Below are 19,493 nucleotides of genomic sequence, written 5' to 3' on the forward strand. Positions count from 1 at the left end.
AACTATTTTTCCTGTTCTTGGGTAGACATTAATAAAATCATTCCTCTAAAGTCACAGAAGAGAGCAAATTTTTTTAAAAGCCATATTTATTGCATCAAAGGTAAAAAAAAAGTTCCAATTAAAATTTTTTGTGACCTTCGTTTATGGTGGTCCTTGCATCAGGTTTAGAACAAAATGGGATCAAGGGAAATGCTATAAAAATCAAATTCTTATGGGCTAGCAGTGAGACTCTGCAGCCCATCGGTCTTAGCCATTACTAATGCTGACCCTTGCAAAGAACCAAATCTCAAAATAAAACCCTTGCAAAGGCACACGCATATATGAAGGAGAGATGCATCTAGATGAATCGCTGATGACCAAAAGTCATGGCTCTCCTTACATCTTGACTTCAATCCTCTAAGTGGGAAATACACTGAGGATCACAATAGCTTGCCTGTGGGTCTTCTAGTTTCTCTAACAATAAGAATGCTGTATATGAAGCCCACCTGGTGAACACTGTGGTGGGGCCAGGAGTTCTAAGGAGGCGCTGAACACAATTCAAAGAGCACACAAGTCAAACCCCTGTGTTTAAAGTCCTCACTTCAGTCTGGTTTTCAATGGTTAACAGGTGGTTCTATTCCATCTTGCATTTAGCCTCCCTCCTATAAGGGCCTGACCGAGTGCACACTTAGAAATCAATGAAACAATCTGGGATCCAAAGAGAGATCTCTGACAAAGAGAGGTGTCACTCAGAGATGCAGCTTCAGGAGGAAGACAGATAGGGCTGAACCTGATGAGTTTGGTAAAGAATTTTATTTTATTTCTCCTGGGTGAGCAGTTTACGCATGAGCTCACTATAGAAGAAGTTCTAGTGGAAATAAGGCTGGCATTTATGGGATGTCTTTTATCATCAAAATGCTTAACAGGTCAATGAAATGTCCTAGCATAGCTGTGGGAGCAATGTTGGCCACGTTTTTTACAAATGGTGAAAACAGACACAAGGAAAGTGGGGAAGGGCCACGGAAAGCCCAAGAATGACAGAAAGGGAAAAGTAGCTAACACTCAGTATAATGCTACTTACGGAGAAAAATATGTAAGACGTTCTTCGAGCATTATGGCCAAAACAATGGTGTCTTGAAGAGGGCAGTTTGCAAATGGCCAATGTGAGATGATTTGCAATAGAATCATTTCTTATATTAAATGATGCCTCTGATCTATTTCCATCAACATGAGGTCCATCTCCATAGAAACGAGGGAAAAAGTAGGCCAAACCCAGCAGTATGGTGTCTAGGAGGAGTGGCAGCTGAGGGTTGGGCCAGTCACAGAAAGCACTGGTTTTGTAACTACTGTCCACAACTCTTACTGGAAGGGAAAAAATAAAATGTAAACTCAAAGAATGGGCACAGACAGCATCTGAGGGCTTTACTGGGATTTCATACACAGCTGCAGAGGAAAAATGGTCCCATGTGCACTTTGCTTTTCAAATATCCCACAGGAAAGTCAGCCGCCACGTGCTAAACAGGTACCTCCCTCCATGCTGGCCTCGGAGCAAGGAAACAGGTTACATCAGTCTGACCAAGCTAGGAGTCAGAGGACCGTTGGGGTGCCAGGCCAGGCTCTCCCAGATAATGACCTGGGAAATGCTCAGTGATGTGGCCCAGGCACAGGAAGGAGAGTGGAGGTAGACCACGTACATGAGATTATGGTGTACTCGGGCACTCAGTGCTCAGGGAAGCAGAATGCATGGGGAAACAAGAGGAACCCACCTACTTGCAAAGAGTTTACATTGTGCGGATATTTACAAAAGACCTCGTGGATGGGCTGTGAAAGTGTAAGTGGGCTTATGAAAGGGGCACCTCTGCTCTCTCAGTCCTTTCTAGGGAGGCCGGGACTGCAGTGTGGACTGCACGTGAAAGCGCACAGCCGCAGACCCTCACAGCCAGCCTGCCACTCCAGCCACTGCGTCGGCTGAACAAACGCAGGCCTCCTCCACCAGGAAGATGCCTGGCTGCTGTAGCAAGTCTGTGCGAGGCTCTTGACCAAGTGGTCGCCAGACCCAGAGCATGGGACATGACCCCAGCTTTGTGTGATTCATTTAACCCCTTCACCCCGGAATTCCTTTGCAGGAAAAGAAAAACATGACACTTCTGTGGTGAAAGATTTCCTTAAAGGGGTAGAAGACATGGAAAACTCTGCTCTCTGAAATGAGGAACAGATGGTTTTCCTTGGGCAAGTTGAGATCTATAAGCCAATCAGCTGAGTGCCAGCCGCTTGGTAGAGAAAAAAAATCCAACGTGGTTGATGTGACCATTACCATGTGAAAACACAATGACTATCTTGTGCATTTCCTATTGATCACTTGGGGAGCTTAGGAAATGTAACATATGTGTCTGTAAGTCCTCTAAAATACATATTTTTTCTTTTTTCTTCTCACTGCATAGAACACATGCACATTCATATTATTCTTAAAGTCACTTGAAAAACACAGTGATTGCTTACAAACGGTGAAAAACACCAATAGGATGCAAAGAAATGAGCATTTGACAGAGACTAATCTTTGATGGGCCTTAACGTGTATTATTTTATTTAAAACAGGGATCCATCGGAGGTGGTGAACTACCAGAGTAAAGGTTCTAGAGCATGGCACACAGATGAAAGGTAATACTCACCAGCACCTCACATGGGACTAAAAGACAATGTCAGCAACACACCATGGAAGGGAAACAAATAAAATGTAAAAGGCACCTGGCTGGGAGAGAAGCCGTGGTGTGCACCGCCTCTCAAGCAGGCTCACTTCTGCGCACTGTGGATAACTCTGGACAAACGACACTCAGAACAAACGAAAAAGGTTCTGATCTGAAGCCCAGGATCCTATGTGGGTAGCCAACCTTTCCTCGGGCTGGTTTACACCCACCGTGCGGTTTAAGGTCCTAAAAGGGGGATGGGTTTGCCAGACAGTAACACAAACGTTCTCCCTGTTGTTTTCTTTAGGAGAGAGAAGAAGGGCTTTCCCCCAATTCAATTTCAGCAGCGGCTTCTGAAGGCTTTTAAGTATCCTAACTTAAGAACAAATAAAATAACAACAATAAAAGACAGAGTGGTGTCCTGAACTTAAACCAATCAGTCAAATGGGAGAGGCAGATTCATAAAAATAAAAACCGGTCACCAGTGTTAACGTACCGTTAATGCCCTGTCTGAATGAAGGTGTTTCAACTAACTGCAACCACAATACACGCAAGCAGTGCTGCTCCGGGCAGCTGTGAGTGAGAGGCTGCCCTTCCTGCAGACGCTCCGTACAGCTACCCGAGACCGGACACCAAGTGCTGAAGTTGGAGGAGACCCCGAACTGGCAAAGGATCCCAGGCACTGACCTGCCTCATGTGGCTGGGTCTGTGGGGAACAAGACTCTCTCTCTCAAATAATGACCCCCAAGTCCCCTCTCCTCGTCCCGATGGCACCGCATGGTTGCCCTCCCAACAGGGAGGTGTGCAAGCCTTTCTGTTTCCCTCTCGGTTCTAGGCACTCTCTGGGACGTCTGCGATTAACCAGGTTCTTTCATTTCTTTCCAACTCCGTTGGTGACTTTTGACTTGGAATGTCGATTCCTTCTTCTGGAAGAGTGGCTCTCGTTGTTGCCCGGATGCTTGGGTGGGCTGTCTTCAGAACCTGGCCAAAGGAATGAAAATACACCGTCACCCTGGGTGTGGGGTTTGCGGGCTCACTCGGCAGATAGGCAGCCCCTCCCGCTCAGGCCGCCCTCTTCTGCCGATACACGTGCTCCACCTAGTGGCCTCATGGATACATGAAGGCAGGGCCCTGACACCCCAGCACGAGGGAGCCTGTGTAAGCAAGGGGAAGGCCCCACAGAGCTGGGGGCGGGGGCGGGGAGTGAGGGCGTCCTGAAGTGAGTGTACACTCTCTCTGTGTAAGGTGGACTGTGCTCATGGCGATGGGGTCCAGAGTGAGTCTACAAATGAAATCAATTAAACCACATGGGTGTCGGGTCTACCCTCTCAACCGAAGGATGTATCCCCTAGGTTTCCACACCTTGACCTGTTACACACCACAGTTTCTACATCCGTAAATGAGAAAGGATTCCTGACTTTATGAAATAAAAGACAGCATGCTCTCTCTCATTTGATCCAGAGAACACCTTTAAAACCTAGGCCCCTGGGGCTCACGACAGCTCTGGAGCCTCCCACGAAAGACGCCACACCCCCACAAGATGCTCACAGTCTACGGGGGCGGCAGTATTTGTCACGCTCTTATTTGTTTGCGACCTCAGGGAAAAACTTCCCTGTCAACTGGATGCTGAGCCACCTGCAGGCATCAGGCAGGTGGAGGGAGGAAGTGGGGGAGCAGGCAGGGTTGGGCCTTCTGAGTAACCGTGCGAAAGGAAGGCCTGGGAGGTGAGCAAAACTTCCTGGGATAGGGCTGGCTCTGCCTGAAGACTGAGCATGTGGCCCACCTCTGGCCCAGCAGTGAAGCCAGAGAGTTCTCTGCTCCAGGGCTCAGATCCAGCCCCCGAGGAAATCTCCACCCGAGAAGGTCACTAAAAAACAAACAAAAAAACAAAAACAAAAAAACTTCCCAGAGTTTGGTCTCCATTGCAAAGGCCATTTGGCTTTGTCCAAGAGATTCTTTTACTGCTCTGAAGATTCTCGTTTTTGTTTACTCTTCTACCTTTCATTTCTATCTCTACCACTGCTTACTTCATGCAGTCTTTTCAATGGAGAAGGGCCTGTAAGCGCCAAGAGCGGATCTGTGAGGGGATGGTTCTGAAGGACAGAGCCCCAGGGAAACCCTCCGTCCACTTCTATCAGCATTCCAAAAATCAGGCACCGATCGACTCCTTGATTCGCGAGTCTCGAAAAGGATGATCAGCAACTCAGCAGAGAGCATGCTAGCATTTTCCCCAGAAAGAACTCTCAAAAGCTTGACCCCAAAAGAACTCTCAAAAGCTTGACCCCAAGAACTCAGGAAAGCAACTGCAACAGTAGTGCCTTCCTCTCCCTGGGCCCACGGTTTCTCCAGGCAATTCTCTGAGCTAAAATTCACCATCTCCAGCATTTATAACTCTCTTCCCTCAGGCAGCTTTCCAATCAGCTCATGAGAATTGACCAGAGATTACTGGCCGGTAGAGCCTCCTTGGTATCATTCCACAAGCCTTAATTCTTTAAAATAGCCAGGTGGCCCCAGATCTTTCCAAAAGGCTCCTTGGAGAGCCCAACGGCAGACCCCTGGCTATAAAACCAGAATCTCTCTCACACAGGCTTGCCTCCTGAATAAATACAATGAAATCAATCCACCTCTTCTGAAAGACTTCTCCCAGTGCACAATTCTTCCTAACCCTTTTCACTCAGGATGAAAGCCAAGAGGAAGAACATTCCCAACAGGGTGCTTGGGACAGGAAGGGCCTCGTTATGTTTTCCTGTGTCAGAAGAGGCAGAACCACATGGTGCCTCTTCTTAAGGAGCAAGTTTCTTGGGCAGATCCTGCCAGTACGTTGCAGTTTTCATGAATAAGTAACAGGTGACACGGGATGAGTCGGCATGAGACCCTTCAGGGCATATACTTATCTCCATTCTGAGGATAAATCTTGATTCCAAATCTGCTCACTGGGCCTCGGAGGAAGAAAACCCAGGAAAGTTGTTTGTTTGCTTAATGTTTGTTTATTTTTGAGTGAGGGGGGAGGGGCAGAGAGAGGGAGACACAGAATCCAAAGCAGGCTCCAGGCTCTGATCTGTCAGCACAGAGCCTGACATGGGGCTCGAACTCATGAACCGCGAGATAATGACCTGAGCTGAAGTCAGACGCTCAACTGACTGAGCCACTCAGGTGCCCCAAGAACCCAGTAAAGTTTTAAGCAGTGAGGAAGAAATACCTTTTGTACCTTTGCCATGAGACCAAGAGATATCTGGACTGTAGGTGCCATCTTCACACTCGGAGAACGTCTGGAGAGAGAAGCAGACTTAGTGATGGAGTTTCAAGGACTCCCTGGGGCCGCAGGACAAGCCAGGAAGGTCCCTCCGCCCCTGCACCACCACCGAGTGACAGAACCTCCCATTCTTATGTTCCTTGGCTATAAAGCCATGACTATCTCTCAGGTGATACAGAACCAATCTTCTAGGAAGAACCCTTAGTTCCTCAGACTTAAGGTATGAATCGAGTATGAAAGCTATTATTTTACTTAAAAAGATCTTACGCTTTGCAGGATTGCTACAGTGTTATAAGCCTGCTCGCAGTCCACTGCACCGTGGGCAGGGCACATGGCTGACAGTGGGGGAGCGGCCCCAGGCTGGGTCACAGAGGCCCCCGCAAAGCACAAGAGCCAGGAACAAAACCCAGCCATTCAAAACCCGGTCCGGGGCTCTCCCCGCAATTTTATTTTTAAACAGACACATAATTAGGTTTTAAGCCCCTTATAAAAGGGAGGGTAAAAAACACCGACCTACTCAACAGGGCGCTCACGAGCGCGGGCAGCAACCGATAGGGGACAGGTCCTGAACCGGTTATGTTTCCAGAGCGGCAGGACTGAAGCTGCGTGTGCACACAGCGGGCTACACCACATTCTCACAGGGGTGGGCCTCCCTGCTGAAGCTCCAAGCAGGACGTCATTGTTTTACAGACAGACCATCCCTGCCTTCCCTTCCATACCTTTTCTCGGTGACCATAGTGCTCTGCGTACCAAACCATGCCGTACAGACACAGGAAGGTGGTGAAGGCCTGGCAGAGAAAACGAAGCATATTTCATAAAACGATGTTGCAGCAAAAAAAACCCCAAAGCCCATTTCTCAGAACTTCAGGGTCCCAACAGTGACGCAAGGAGGATGGCTCGCTGTGGTTCTGCCATCTCTCCGAGGACACTGGTTACAAAATGACAGAGCTCAGCGGGGTTGGGGAGAGTGTCCCCCCACAGCTTTTGAAAGAGTTAGGACAAGGCCATAGTTACTATTTATGATGCTAATAATCAGAACACAAGATCATTTTTAGATGTAGGCGGTATTTTCTGCACAGTTTTGCAGGTCTTCCTTGAGAGGGTACATAGGATTGTATATATGCTGTATTTCTGGTTCTCATGGCCCCGTCCTCTGCCCCCATCAGCTGGAAAGTTACAAGGACTCTCAGTTTGTGACCTTCCATGGGGAAAAGACGAGTTCTGAATGAAAAAGGAGCTTCATTCAGTCTGGGATCACGGTGGCGCTGGAGGGCATCTAGGACCGAGGCCCACTGCGTCTGAGTGGGCGGCCCTGCACTGCTTTCTTGCTGTTGTTTTATCTCTGTGGACCCATCCCAACCCCAGTTCTGGTGGCTTTTGTTTCTCTTCTGTAAGTAGATGGGAACAGTCAGAGGAAACAAAACCGCTCTGTAAACCCCTGAGTGAAATGAGAAGGACATGGCCCGTGGGTGCCCAGAGGCAGGGATAACCTCTACTTCCCCCCAAGACACCCCACCCACCGTGCACCACACCCCAAATTATACTCCAATTTATGCAAAAAATAGCATCTACAAGAGTCTGAAGTTTTAAAATGTGCCAAAACACTGACAATCAGGGAGAAGTTTCTGGCTGCCTTGCCAGAGCACTAAAGGAGAGAGGGAGGATGTGCGTCAGCAGAGGTCTGGACACAGAAGTCTCTGCCAGGCCCTTCGGGCAGGCCTGACCTTCCCAACAGTAAGTGAATCACCAAAACAAAATGACTGTCTGTCCCTCCTGTCCTTAGAATTCCTTGCCTTGGGAACTCACTGACACCAAAGCATCTGCCCTGTCTAGTCTCTAGCTCTTCTCCTACATTTCCTGTTGAGGGCTGTCACCTTGAACCAACCATGTGACAGTCATGAAATCATGGTAGAACCTTCTCTTCTTGAATAATTTTAATTCTTTCCAAGAATCATAACTTTATTTACTTTTTAAAAATGTTTATTAATTTGGAGAGAGAGAAAGGAGTGGAGGAGGGGCAGAGAGAAAGAGAGACAGAGAGAGAGACAGAGAGAGAGAATCCCAGGCAGGTTCCACACTCAGCACAGAGCCTAATGTGAGGCTCGATCCACAACCATGAGATCATGACCTGAGCCAAAATCAAGAGTCAGATACTTAACTGAATGAGCCACTCAGGTGTCCTAAGATCCTAACTTTAGATCCAAAAGATCTCATTCATTGCAACTCCTCTCATTTCACAGGAGGGGAATAAATGTTTAGAGAGGCAAATGGCCTTTTCGAAGGCACACAGCTAGTATGTGGCAAAACTGGAGCCTGAACACAGGTCTTTTGCTATTCCTGGATCCAAGTTTTAGGGATGGCGGGAGAGACAAACAAATACTGATTTTATGTCTATCCATCCACCCACTCACCCACCTCTGGAGAAAGAAAAGCATCCCAGGACCAGCCAGGACCAGCTGCATCCCTGTGCACAGCCCCCAGACAAACGCATGGAGCCAAGACTGTAGGGAAGGCAGGGGCTGTGAACGCTCATCACTGCAGCGCACAGCCTAGCTCTGGCCCCGTTCCTGTCAGTCCACAACACTTGCTAAGCATCTGTTGGGTGTGTAGTGTCCTCTTAAGTGCAGAAAGACAGGAGTCTGAGTGCTCTGGCTGGCCTTCTCCTAAGTCAGTGAAGTTTGAATTTCAGCACGGTGGAGACATTAACATGAAATAGAAGACCCATGGGTTCGTTTTATTTTAAATCCATAAGCAAGCAGACATACACATGCAGATGAGGGATTTAAAGAAAGGAAGCTCATATCCTCCCCCATCAAAAAATTAGGCAACGGTCGTGCCTCGGTGGTTCACTTGGTTGAGCGTCTGACTTCAGCTCAAGTCATGATCTCGCGGTTCATGGGTTTGAGCCCTGCATCGGGCTCTGTGCTGGTAGCTCGGAGCCTGCAGGCTGCTTCAGATCCTGTGTCTCCCTCTCTCTGACAGTCCCCTGCTTGTGCTCTCTCTCAAAATGAATTTTTTTTAAAAAAATCTTAAAAATTAGGCGATGAATGAATATATTAAGATTATAAAATGATAGTAACTTATAACCTTTAACATATTCTAGTACTTACTCAGATTTCTAATATACACCACCATTACACACACCATTTTCGTGGCATGAGAAGAGAAGGGAAGACTAGACGATTTGCAGTGTGTAAGCTTATGTGTGTGTTTGCACCTTTACGAAGGGCAAAACAGACTGTCCTAGGTTTGAGGGGGTGGAATGTGGGGGGGCAGGTTCCACCTCCGCAGACCAGTCATTGGCTGTGCCTGTGCGATGGAGGTGGAGTGGGGAGGCCGGCAGACAGCTGCGACTTCACAGGACTAAGGGGGCGGTGAGTGCGGAGCTGCCTGTCATTGTGAGTCCTGCCCACTGGAGGGCAGGCATGTGGTGCTCTGCCTTCTCCAGCCAGGTCCCTGGGAGGGCAGGCAAACACTGGCACCTCACAAGCGACAGGTGCTTATCGTCACACAAAGGGGCTGCCGTGGTTGCCAAATTTACCACTTCAACCTGGGTAATTAGAGACCCATTTCACACTTGTCCCAGGAGGCAAAAGCTTGTAATTTATGGGTTTGCAATCACACCTGTGAAAATCTAGGCCCGTCTCCATTTAAAATGTAAGGTCCTGGATTTAAAATAGCAATTGTGCAGATTTTGTTTAAAGAGAGGGAAGGAAAAAAAAAGGGGAGAAAGAAGGAAAATATGTAGGATGAGAGCCAAGGCAGCACACAACGGCGTGGTGTGTGCTGGCAATGAGGGCGGAAGATCTCCCTGGGCTTCCAGTCAGAGTAATGAGCATGCAAATCGCCGATGACTGATCCCACGACTGCTGAGGAGAAACTTAACAAATCAGCATGCGGGAATCTCTGCTTCTGCATTAATCTTGACGTCTGGAGATGTTCTCCTACCAAGCAAGGGAAATAATTAGGGGCTTTGTTTCTCCGAGTGGTAAGGGAGGCATGGCCAAACTCAACTCTCCTACTGAATAATGTTCACCTCACTCCAATCTTGATGTTTAATAAAGGCCATGAATACAGGCAGTGGGGACACCTAATCATCCTGGCCAATGGTCTCATTTCAGGCCAGGACCCCTCCAGGGCACTAATAATGCTCATTAGAGGAGTCTGCTTCCTCTTGAAAGGCCTGCTCTCTTGAGGCTGTTTCTCAGGCTTGGCCTCTTAAATGCGGCTGCTCCACAGAACATTCTCAGCCAGCTTCTGCCCATGCTATGTTCCCCTACCCACATCCAGTGGCTCCCATCATGCCCTGTGCAACAGCAGCCCCCAACTCTTTGACCTCCATTGCTGACCAAGTCTTTCCAGTGTTACTGGGTAGACCGCCATTTCCAACGAGAGAGGACATCTTTGGCTGCAAGTTAAGGGTCCCTCAAATCCCAACACTCTAACCCAAACCATCTCCTTTCGCCCAACGGGCTTCTCTGATATCCCCCAATCTGTTACTACCACCAACACAGCCACCCAGTGGCACAAGCTAGAGTTGGGGAGTCACCCTCACACTATCACAAGGGGTTGGCATCCTGTGGGGCTGACCTCTTGAACAGCTCTCAAATCCAGCCCTCTCTATGCATCTTCCATGCCACCACCCCTGGGTCAGCCTCAGTTATTTCTTACCTGGGACCCTCAACACCCTCAGACAACACCTCTGTTCCCTCCAGACTCTCCCACCCACACAGCCTTCCTCTGTGAACAGGTGTCTTCCCACCGGATTCCTCTCTTTGGATCTCCAACTTCAGACACACAGGGTGCTTCCTAAGCAGATGTCCCTTGTCCTCTCCCCCACCTCGCTCCTCCTCACTCTCGCTCAGAAGCGAGTCTTCCTGGGAAGCTGGGCACGGGCACAGCTGCATGCCTTCATACATGCCTGTCTCTCTGCCTGCCTGTGTGTCTCCTGGTCCTTGTCTCTTGAACTCACTCCTTTATTCTCCATGCATTTGCTGAGTGAGTCCCAAGCATCAGGGACTGCACTAGAGTCAGTAGGAACAAAAAGACAACAAAAACTTAGGCTTCATGAGCAAGAAGTAAAATGCTGAGGAAACAGATGTAAACACCACAGGTTACATTACACTGAGGTTAGAACTCATGGAAATATGTACCAAGTGTGACTGGTCCCCCATAGGGGTTATCCAGGCTGCCTGGTGGATCGGGGTGCATTCATAGAGGGCGTGAATTTAGTCTGGTCTTGGCATAAGAGTCACTAGGTAGAATAAGCAGGGAAAAGCACTCAGACCAGGCAAAGAAAATACCCTCGGTGAAGACAAGAGAAGTGTGGAAGGATTTGTTGAGGTGGCTAAGTCCAGGCTGGGGTGGCCCAAGAAGAAAGTACCAGAGGGCAGGTATGATGACTGCTCCGGATAATGACCGTCCTAAACACACAAGCAACATATTTCAGCTGGTAGGATGTACGGTAAGGATCCTTCTTCCTTCTCGATGTTTCTTTCTACACAGAAGGAGCTTTGCTGGTATAATACCCCTGCTCCTCTCTACTCCTCACCCCTTACCCCAGGGAGATTGAGTTCTCTCTTAACCGACTGGTGAATCTGAAATGAGAAAGCTGGACATTTCCTGTCTTCCTTGGGTGCAAGGCCACCAACATAACACAGGGAGGCCTACTTCCTGGGGTGGGAGAGTGTCTCATTTGGGGGCTCACTATTTGGAAACCCCTTGTTGCCAGGCATCTAAAGCTGAGGTTGAAAAATGTGTATCCTCCATGATAAAGATGCTATTCTGATCTCCACATCCTTCTTTCACCCTATCTTTTGACTATTCTGAACTGTAAAGTGTTGTATTATTGGCTCCTCTCCAGCCCCCAATGTCAGGGAATGGTCCTGAGCAGGGAAAGAGATACAGATCTGAGTTCTAGAAGATCTATGCCTGGCAGCGGCATAGAAAGTGGATATGAGAGGCAAAATGGGGAGGGACATGCATGTCCAGAGAGCGGGAACGGAGAGGAGGGGACAGAGCTGGGCTACATAGTTGGGATGGACAGAACCTGGTGACCCGCTGATTTCAAGAGTGACAGAGGAGAGGAAGCAGCCTGTGAGGTTTCCAGCCGGGAGAGCATCTAAGGCAACCCTTCAAAATCCTGCTCACATGTTTTATCAGGAGCCCTCAGCAGCTCCCCCGCTTGCCTGGTGCTCTCTAGCGCCCCTTTAGCACTACGCACAACCCTTCATGATCACATATTAACATGATGAGTTTGCATGGCCAACTCCCATCTGGACTTGGACAGCCTTGGAAAGGGACACCTTTTGCAGGGGGGTAGGTGGGGGAACAGGAACTCTCTTATCAGACTATCTGGATGTAGGCCCTGGCTCTGCCACTTACTATCTGTGTGACTTGAGCCAATCAGTGAACCTCTCTAGGCCTTTCTTTCATCTATAAAAGATGGCTAATAAAGTATCTCCCCTCAAAGTAACAACTGAACATGCAATTCAGGGGAAGTGCTTAGAAGAGAGCCTGGCATGTTGTGAGCATTAATAAATCTTATCTTGACCATCATCTATCCGTGCAGGTCCAGCATTGGGCGAAGCTTTGAGGAACACTCAGTAAACGTTCTGTGAACAAATGACAGACTTACAGGGACCGTGCCAGGGGAAGGAGAGACCAATGAAGGAACAAGAAGTGATTCATGTCCTCACTGAGGTGACAATGACACAGGCACCATGGCAAACCAAAAGTCACCAACATATAGGAGCATATGCTAAGTGTCAAATAAGTAAAATAGAGAAAAGTCTCGAAAACTGAGAGACTAGAGGAGGCCGTGCAGGGCAGGGGACCAGAGAGGGCTTCTTAGACACGGCCTTTCTGGCTGCTCTTCTCAAAGGAGTCCCGCCTGCCTCGGCCTCTCTGTGGTCCACGTGGCTCTGGCACCAGGTGAGGGCCACACCCACCTCTAGCTGCTTCCATACTCAGTCATGATGCTATTCACACACCTGAGGCACGTGTGCCAGAGAAAAACGGGAGACGCATACGGTGAAAATCTCCAGGCACAACTAAACACACTCTCCTAATCAAGTCTTACATCTAGTCTCACTGGGCTGGAAAAAGAACACTTGAACATTAATTCTGCAGTATAGGTACAAAGGAGATCATTATTTCTTTTCATTATTCAAGACAAAACAGGACAGAACAGGCTCGAGCGAGTTTCTCTGGTGCAGTTAAGATTTCTAACAAGTAACCCTAAAAATAGATGCTGTGAGAGGCAATAAAAAACACCTTAAAAAACAGTCTTGCCAAAAAAAAAAAAAGTAGACCTGAATCTGTTTAAGCCTCTAGATTCAGCTACTAATTTGCAGAAAATACAAAGGACAAAGAAATCTGTTAAGTTACAGTACACTATGAAATCAGTAAAATCCAGACTGTGGGAAAATCTACAGGACAGAAGAGCTGGATCCTTCAATCAATAAATCATGAAAGACACAGAGTTTAAGCCAGAGGCTTAAACTATACATTAAGAGAATTACAGGGCACACCAACCAATTGCAACAAATGGATGTTGTTCAAAGAGACTGTTCAAAAAATATCTAATTTTGAAAAATATTAAAAGTCTGAACGCTGGATATTTGACAGTATTACGAAATTATTCTTTTTCAGATGTGATAATGGTATGGTGGTTGCATTCAACAGGAAAGCATTCTTACCTTCTTTTACAGATACATCCTGAAATATTAAAGGTGGATCCGTTTCAAAATAATTCAGCAAGAGCGTAGGGAATATAAGGAAACAAGGCTGTGCAGGAGGTGAGCATTGTTGAAACTGGAGGGTGGATGAGTACATATACTCATGTATGTGGATGAGGGCTCATATACTCTATCTACTTCCACATATGTTTGAAATGTTCTATGATTACCAAGAAAGTCCAAGTTAACTTTCTGGACCAAGCAAGTAGAAGTGAAGAATCTTAAGCTTAAATGTAACATAAGACATCTGTCCAAAAGAATAGAACAAATTAAGAAGGGCAGACACAGAATGCTTAAGGTAGGTTAAGATCATACTTAATTTTGTTTTTTTTTTAAGATTATTTATTTATTTTAGAGAGAGAATTCTAAGCAGGCTCCGCACTGTCAGTCCATAGCCCGACTTGGGGCTCTATCTCATGAAACGCGAGATTATGACCTGAGCCAGAACCACAAGTCAGATGCCCAACCAACTGAGTCATGATCGAGCCCTACGTTGGTACAGAGCATGCTGGACTCTCTGTCTCCCTCTCTCTCTGCCCCTCCCCTGCTCATTCTCTCTCTCTCTCAAAATAAATAAACAGACATTAAAAAAATAAAGATGATGGAAAAGTCCCAGGACAGTGGAGCTAGAGACCCTCAAGAGCTCTTCCCTTCAGAGAGGAAGCTCATCCCATAGGGTTTGGCCCATAAAGTCAGTCTGTGGGGCAGAAACTACATGGTCTGATTACCTTCAAGGACACCTCTCTTGGGGCACCTGGGTGGTTCAGTTAGTTAAGCCTCTGACTTTGGTTCAGGTCATGATCTCACAGTTCGTGGGCTCAAGCCCCATGCTGGGCTCTGCAGAGCCTGGAGCCTACTTCAGATTCTGTCTCTCTTTCTCTCTCTGCCCCTTCCCTGCTCGTGTTCTCTCTCTTACTCTCTCAAAAATAAGCATTAAAAAAAAAAATCTCTCAAGGCCTATGCACCACAGTCTGTCGTTTTGTCCATAAACCTTTGTACAGCAATATATACACTATAGGGCACTATAATTGTCCTTGTTCCTTCATGGAGGCCTGCATGTAGGTGAATTCCCACAAGTGACATTAATGCACGTATGGTGCACCTGCTGAGGGCATTTGACCAGAACTTTCCAAGGTGACCCATTATGGATGCTGGGTGGTCCCATGTATTTAATCTTGACCTTCAGACTAGTGACCAATTTAGGATTATTACAAGTAGAAGGTCTGGTCTATGAATTTCTTAAAAAACTGGGTGCACAAGAATTTTTGCTGTTGTTGTTTCTTTTTTTAAAAGAGACACCATGGGGAGTTTCACTAACAATTTTGGGTAAAAAAGGGATGTTTTTTAAAAGAAGTAAACTTACCACACAAAGAAGCCAAAGCACAACGTAGAGTATTTGGGTCTTAGAGAAGAGATCTTGTCCAAATTTTATGCACACGATGGCTTCCAGGAAACCAATGACCCTAGTTAGAATAAGAGGTTAAATATGAATCCATCTTATCAGAGCATATACATTCTACATAAATATGCATTACGCCATCATTACATACTGCTCACGCGTTCCCCACAAAATTACACTTGTTCTTTTCCACTGCAATTTCTTCAGAAATAACATACATTTATATTTAATACTAAGCTTATTTAACTCTTATTTCTCTAGGACTTTATTTTTTTAGAGCAGTTTTAGGTTCATAGCAAAACTGAGGGCAAAGTACAGAGATCTGCCATATACCTCTCCCCTTATCACAATCCCTGACCAGAGTGGTCCATTTCTTACAACTGATGAAGCTACACGGACACATCGTCATCACCCAAGGACCAGAGTACACACGAGAGTTCACTCTTGGTGTTGTACATTCCCTGGGCTTCGACTAATACACAGTGATGTGCATGTAACATTAGAGGATCACACAGAGTAGTTACACTATCCTAAAAACCCTGTGTTCTACTTTCCCAGAAATAATAAACTATTTTTCACTCCTTCCCTCCTCCCAGACCAGAACCTCCACTCATACATTTTAATAGCTGGAAACATCCAATTGAGCACCAATCATGTTCCAGGTGAACTGTCACCACCTTCGTCAGCACCCTCTCAGCGACAGAGAACCTACTACCATGGTGGGTGGGCTTATTCTGCCACTCAATCTCTTTAGCTGTGGGGAAGTTCTCCTTGTCTCAGGCTGGTATCTGCCCACTTCTGCCTGTGGGTCCTAACTCTGCCCTCTTGGCGTACAGGGTGAGTCTGAGCCTTCCAAGTAAGTCAGTAATATGAAGGCAGCAATCACATTCCCTCCCAGACTTCCAAGCATTGCCAGGTTCAATATTCCCCATTCTGGATGGCAATATAAGTAAGCCTTTATTCTCTAAATACAAAAATGTTAAAAACAACAACAACAACAACAAACTTTGTTTTACTTTTTAATTAAAAGAGCCAAGAAAAAGTCACTCTTATATTCTGCACCTTCATTTATAAATATAAAAATCGAACCTTAAAATTAAAAACTCAGGAAACAACAGATGTTGGTGAGAATGTAGATAAAAGAAGAACCCACTTGTGCACTGCTGGCAGGAATGCAAACTGGTGCAGTCACTCTGGAGGACAGTATGGAGGTTCCCAAAAAATTAAAAATAGAACTACCCTATGACCCAGCAACTGCACTACTAGTTATTTATCCAAAGGATACAGAGGTGCTGGTTCATAGGGGCACATGTACCCTAATGTTTATAGCAGTGCTTTCAACAATAGCCAAATTATGGAAGGAGCCCAAATGTCCATTGACTGATGAATGATTACATGTGGTACATATATACAATGGAATATTACTTGGTAATCGAAAAGAATGAAATCTTGCCATATGCAACAACATGGATGGAACTAGAATGCATTATGCTAAGCTAAATAAGTCAGTCAGAGAAAGACAAGTATGATTTCACTCATATGTGGAATTTAAGAAACAAAACAGGTGAACACAGGAGAAGGAGAGGAAAAATAAGATAAAAACAGAGAGGGAGGCAAACCATAAGAGACTCTTAAATACAGAGAACAAACTGAGAGTTGCTGGAGGGGAGGTGGAGGGGGAATGGGCTAAATGGGTGATGGCATTAAGGAGGACACAGTACTGGGTGTTATATGTAAGTGATGAGTCACTAAATTCTATTCCTGAAACCATTATTACGTTATATGTTAACTAACTGGGATTTAAATAAAATTTTTTAAAAAAATTTAAAAGATCAGGCCTTAATTAAGGTTCCAAGCTTGCAGGTAAGAACGGATGAGGTGAGCATGACAGAGCTGGTCATGTGATCCCAAAGACAACCCAAGAATACGGATTTCAGACAACTCTACCTCAGGGGTTCCTTACCCCAGATGGAATATGGTCAATCAGGGTTGGCATAGTAGCAGATATTCACGCAAAAGGCAAGAAGGGGCCCAGAAGGTCCTTGGTCCCCCCCACCCCGGGAAGACACAAAGATCACTGCCAGCATCAAATGTACAGATGACTCGAAACAAGTGAACGCCCCAAATCTAAGCCAAAGCAGAAAATCTCCTTAATTCATCTTTAGAAAGTTTGGGGCTCTTTTCCTCTAGCCCCAAGCAAACAATGTTTAGGAGTGACTGGCCTGAATCCTTTAAAGACCACCTCCAGCCCACGCCCCCGCCCTCCCCACCAACAAAGGCCATGTGTGAGAAAGCATCATTCAAGCTGCGATACATGAAGGGCTTTTTTTTTTTTTTTAAATAGTTTGTCAAGTTAGTTTCCATATAACACCCAGTGTTCATCCCCCACAAATGCCCTCCTCCATGCTCATCATCCCCCTACCCCGCCCTCCCCCATCAGCCCTCAGTTTGTCCTCAGCGTTCAAGAGTCTCTCATGGTTTGCCTCTCTCCCTCTCCCCACTATTTTTCCCCTTCTTCTCCCCCATGGTCCTCCGTTAAGTTCCTCCTAATCCTCCTATACGTGCAAACATGATATTTGTCCTTCTCTGCCTGACTTATTTCGCTCAGCATAACACCCTCAAGTTCCATCCATGTTGCTACACATGGCCAGATTTCATTCTTTCTCATTGCACGAAAGGCTTTTAAGTGTAGGGCTGAGTGTCCCTAGAATCCTCAAGTCTGGACTGTGAGCCGACACTAGATGGCAGCACAGTGCGAACAGGTGCCTGTGGAGGGGACTCCAAGAATATTTAATTTAACCTTTGGCTGGGACTTCTTGAAGGACTACAACAGCAAATGCTCAGCCCAGAAAGTCAGTGTGCTTATCTACCTTTAAGCCAGACTGAACACCCAGAGTATCCTGTGAGATTTTGGGGTATTCAACTTGATCAAATCACCTTTCAAAAACACAGTGACTAGGGCCATGGTTCTCGAACTTTTATGATCTGAGACCCACAGCAAAAAACACATTTTGTGTGTGTGTGAGCCAGTAGACAGACAGACAGACATACACACACACCCAAAACAAAAGTTTCACAAAACAGTCTGTTCCTTTACTTTGGACATTTTTTTGTATTCTATTTCATGTTAAGAAAATGCTGGTCAGGACCCACTCAACTGACTTTACAATGACCCGAAGTTAAAGACCACAGAGCATTTCAGTCAGCAACTTTAGGGTTAGGATTTGCTCCTCTGTGCTGAGGAAACTTAGTTAAACTGTTGTCTGTGTGCATGGACTTCTCAGTGAGAACGCGACCACTGGGCAAAGCAGGGTGGGGGAAGGGAAGGGAAGGGGAACACTGATCTTGAGGGCCACACTAGGGCTTAGCTTTTAGTCTGAGAGAGGGTTTTGAGCAAAAGATTTTTTCACATGATTCAACTTACATTAGGAACAGGGAGCCTTCTAATCCAGGGAGGGGACCCAGGGAGTAGCTGTGGAGGTGTGAGAAGGGGTGGGAACTGGGATACATTAAACCCAGCAATCACATGGACCCTTTCACCGCCAGTCATTGCCCCTCCACTATTATCCCTGCCCCCCCAGAGGGAATCCCAATAAATAAAGTCCTTAGGGAAGACTAACACTGCTTTTGTGTAAGATCCAATGGCTGCTCTTTTAGGGCTGAGTCCAAAAGGCTTGGACACACTGGGAGCCTGTATTATTGAGCCTGTCACCTGCGATAGCACAACCTCCTCAGCAAGGGGGATTTAAATCCATCCGATCTTTACCAGCCTGAACTAGGCGGCCAAACTGTGGTCTGGTGGAATTTAGTCAGGACAACTACTTCCTTAGATGCCTCTGCCCATCCTTATCTTTAATTAGAAAGGTTACAAAGCAGACAAGCACATGGGCTAAGGTGCTCCTGCCTGGGGACAAGGGCCTTCTCAGCTTCCCTGCCCTGTAGAGCCTGCTCTTTCCAGATGTGGTGGAAATAAAGATGACATGAATGTGGAGTCCAGGGTAAGCTCTTCAGTGAATGGGATAAGAATGTAAGCAGGGTCACTGCAGAAACCTGGGGCACGAAAGCACTAGGCTCCATGAGCATAAACTGGGTGCATGAGCCAAAAAGCAGAGGAAGTTTTCAGCTTGCCAACAGAAACTGCTTTTGGATTCTGAGGACGCCATAGCCTCGATGCACCTCACATACGCTGCATGTACTGCCCCATGGCTGCACCGGGACACCCTGCTGGGGTGGCTCGGGGTGTGTAAGCCTCTCCGTCTGGCCAGCCAGGAGCTGACCCCCCCAGCAGCGGGAAATAAGACGTGCGTGCCCGTGACATACCTACCACACAGTCACAATCACAATCACACAGGTAACCAGGAGCTTGTTGAGGAGGAAGGTTCCAGTTTGGGTTAGGGGGAGCAGAGGCACCTTTTTAAAGGAAGTGATGAGCTAGGCTT

General features: G+C 46.7%; 1 protein-coding gene across 2 annotated transcripts in view; it reads right to left on the minus strand.

Annotated features, from left to right (window-relative positions):
- Window positions 1-773: 773 nt before the first annotated feature.
- The window catches only part of PTDSS1 (phosphatidylserine synthase 1), a 40,235-nt gene continuing 21,515 nt past the window's right edge, over window positions 774-19,493 (minus strand). Inside the window, exons 7-10 of one of the 2 annotated variants that reach the window (XM_077748178.1) lie at window positions 15,019-15,118; window positions 6,636-6,704; window positions 5,872-5,932; window positions 774-3,644 (exon numbers count right to left, since the gene is read on the minus strand). In XM_077748178.1, the coding sequence (XP_077604304.1) occupies window positions 3,535-3,644; window positions 5,872-5,932; window positions 6,636-6,704; window positions 15,019-15,118 (340 nt within the window). In that variant the 3' untranslated portion in view covers window positions 774-3,534. Of the gene's footprint in view, window positions 3,645-5,862; window positions 5,933-6,635; window positions 6,705-15,018; window positions 15,119-19,493 lie in introns of both variants that reach the window. The other variant, XM_077748177.1, reaches the window with a different exon arrangement.

The sequence above is a fragment of the Crocuta crocuta genome, unplaced genomic scaffold (genome assembly GCF_008692635.1).
Source record: "Crocuta crocuta isolate KB4526 unplaced genomic scaffold, BGI_CrCroc_1.0 scaffold39, whole genome shotgun sequence".
Classification (NCBI taxonomy): Eukaryota; Metazoa; Chordata; class Mammalia; order Carnivora; family Hyaenidae; genus Crocuta; species Crocuta crocuta.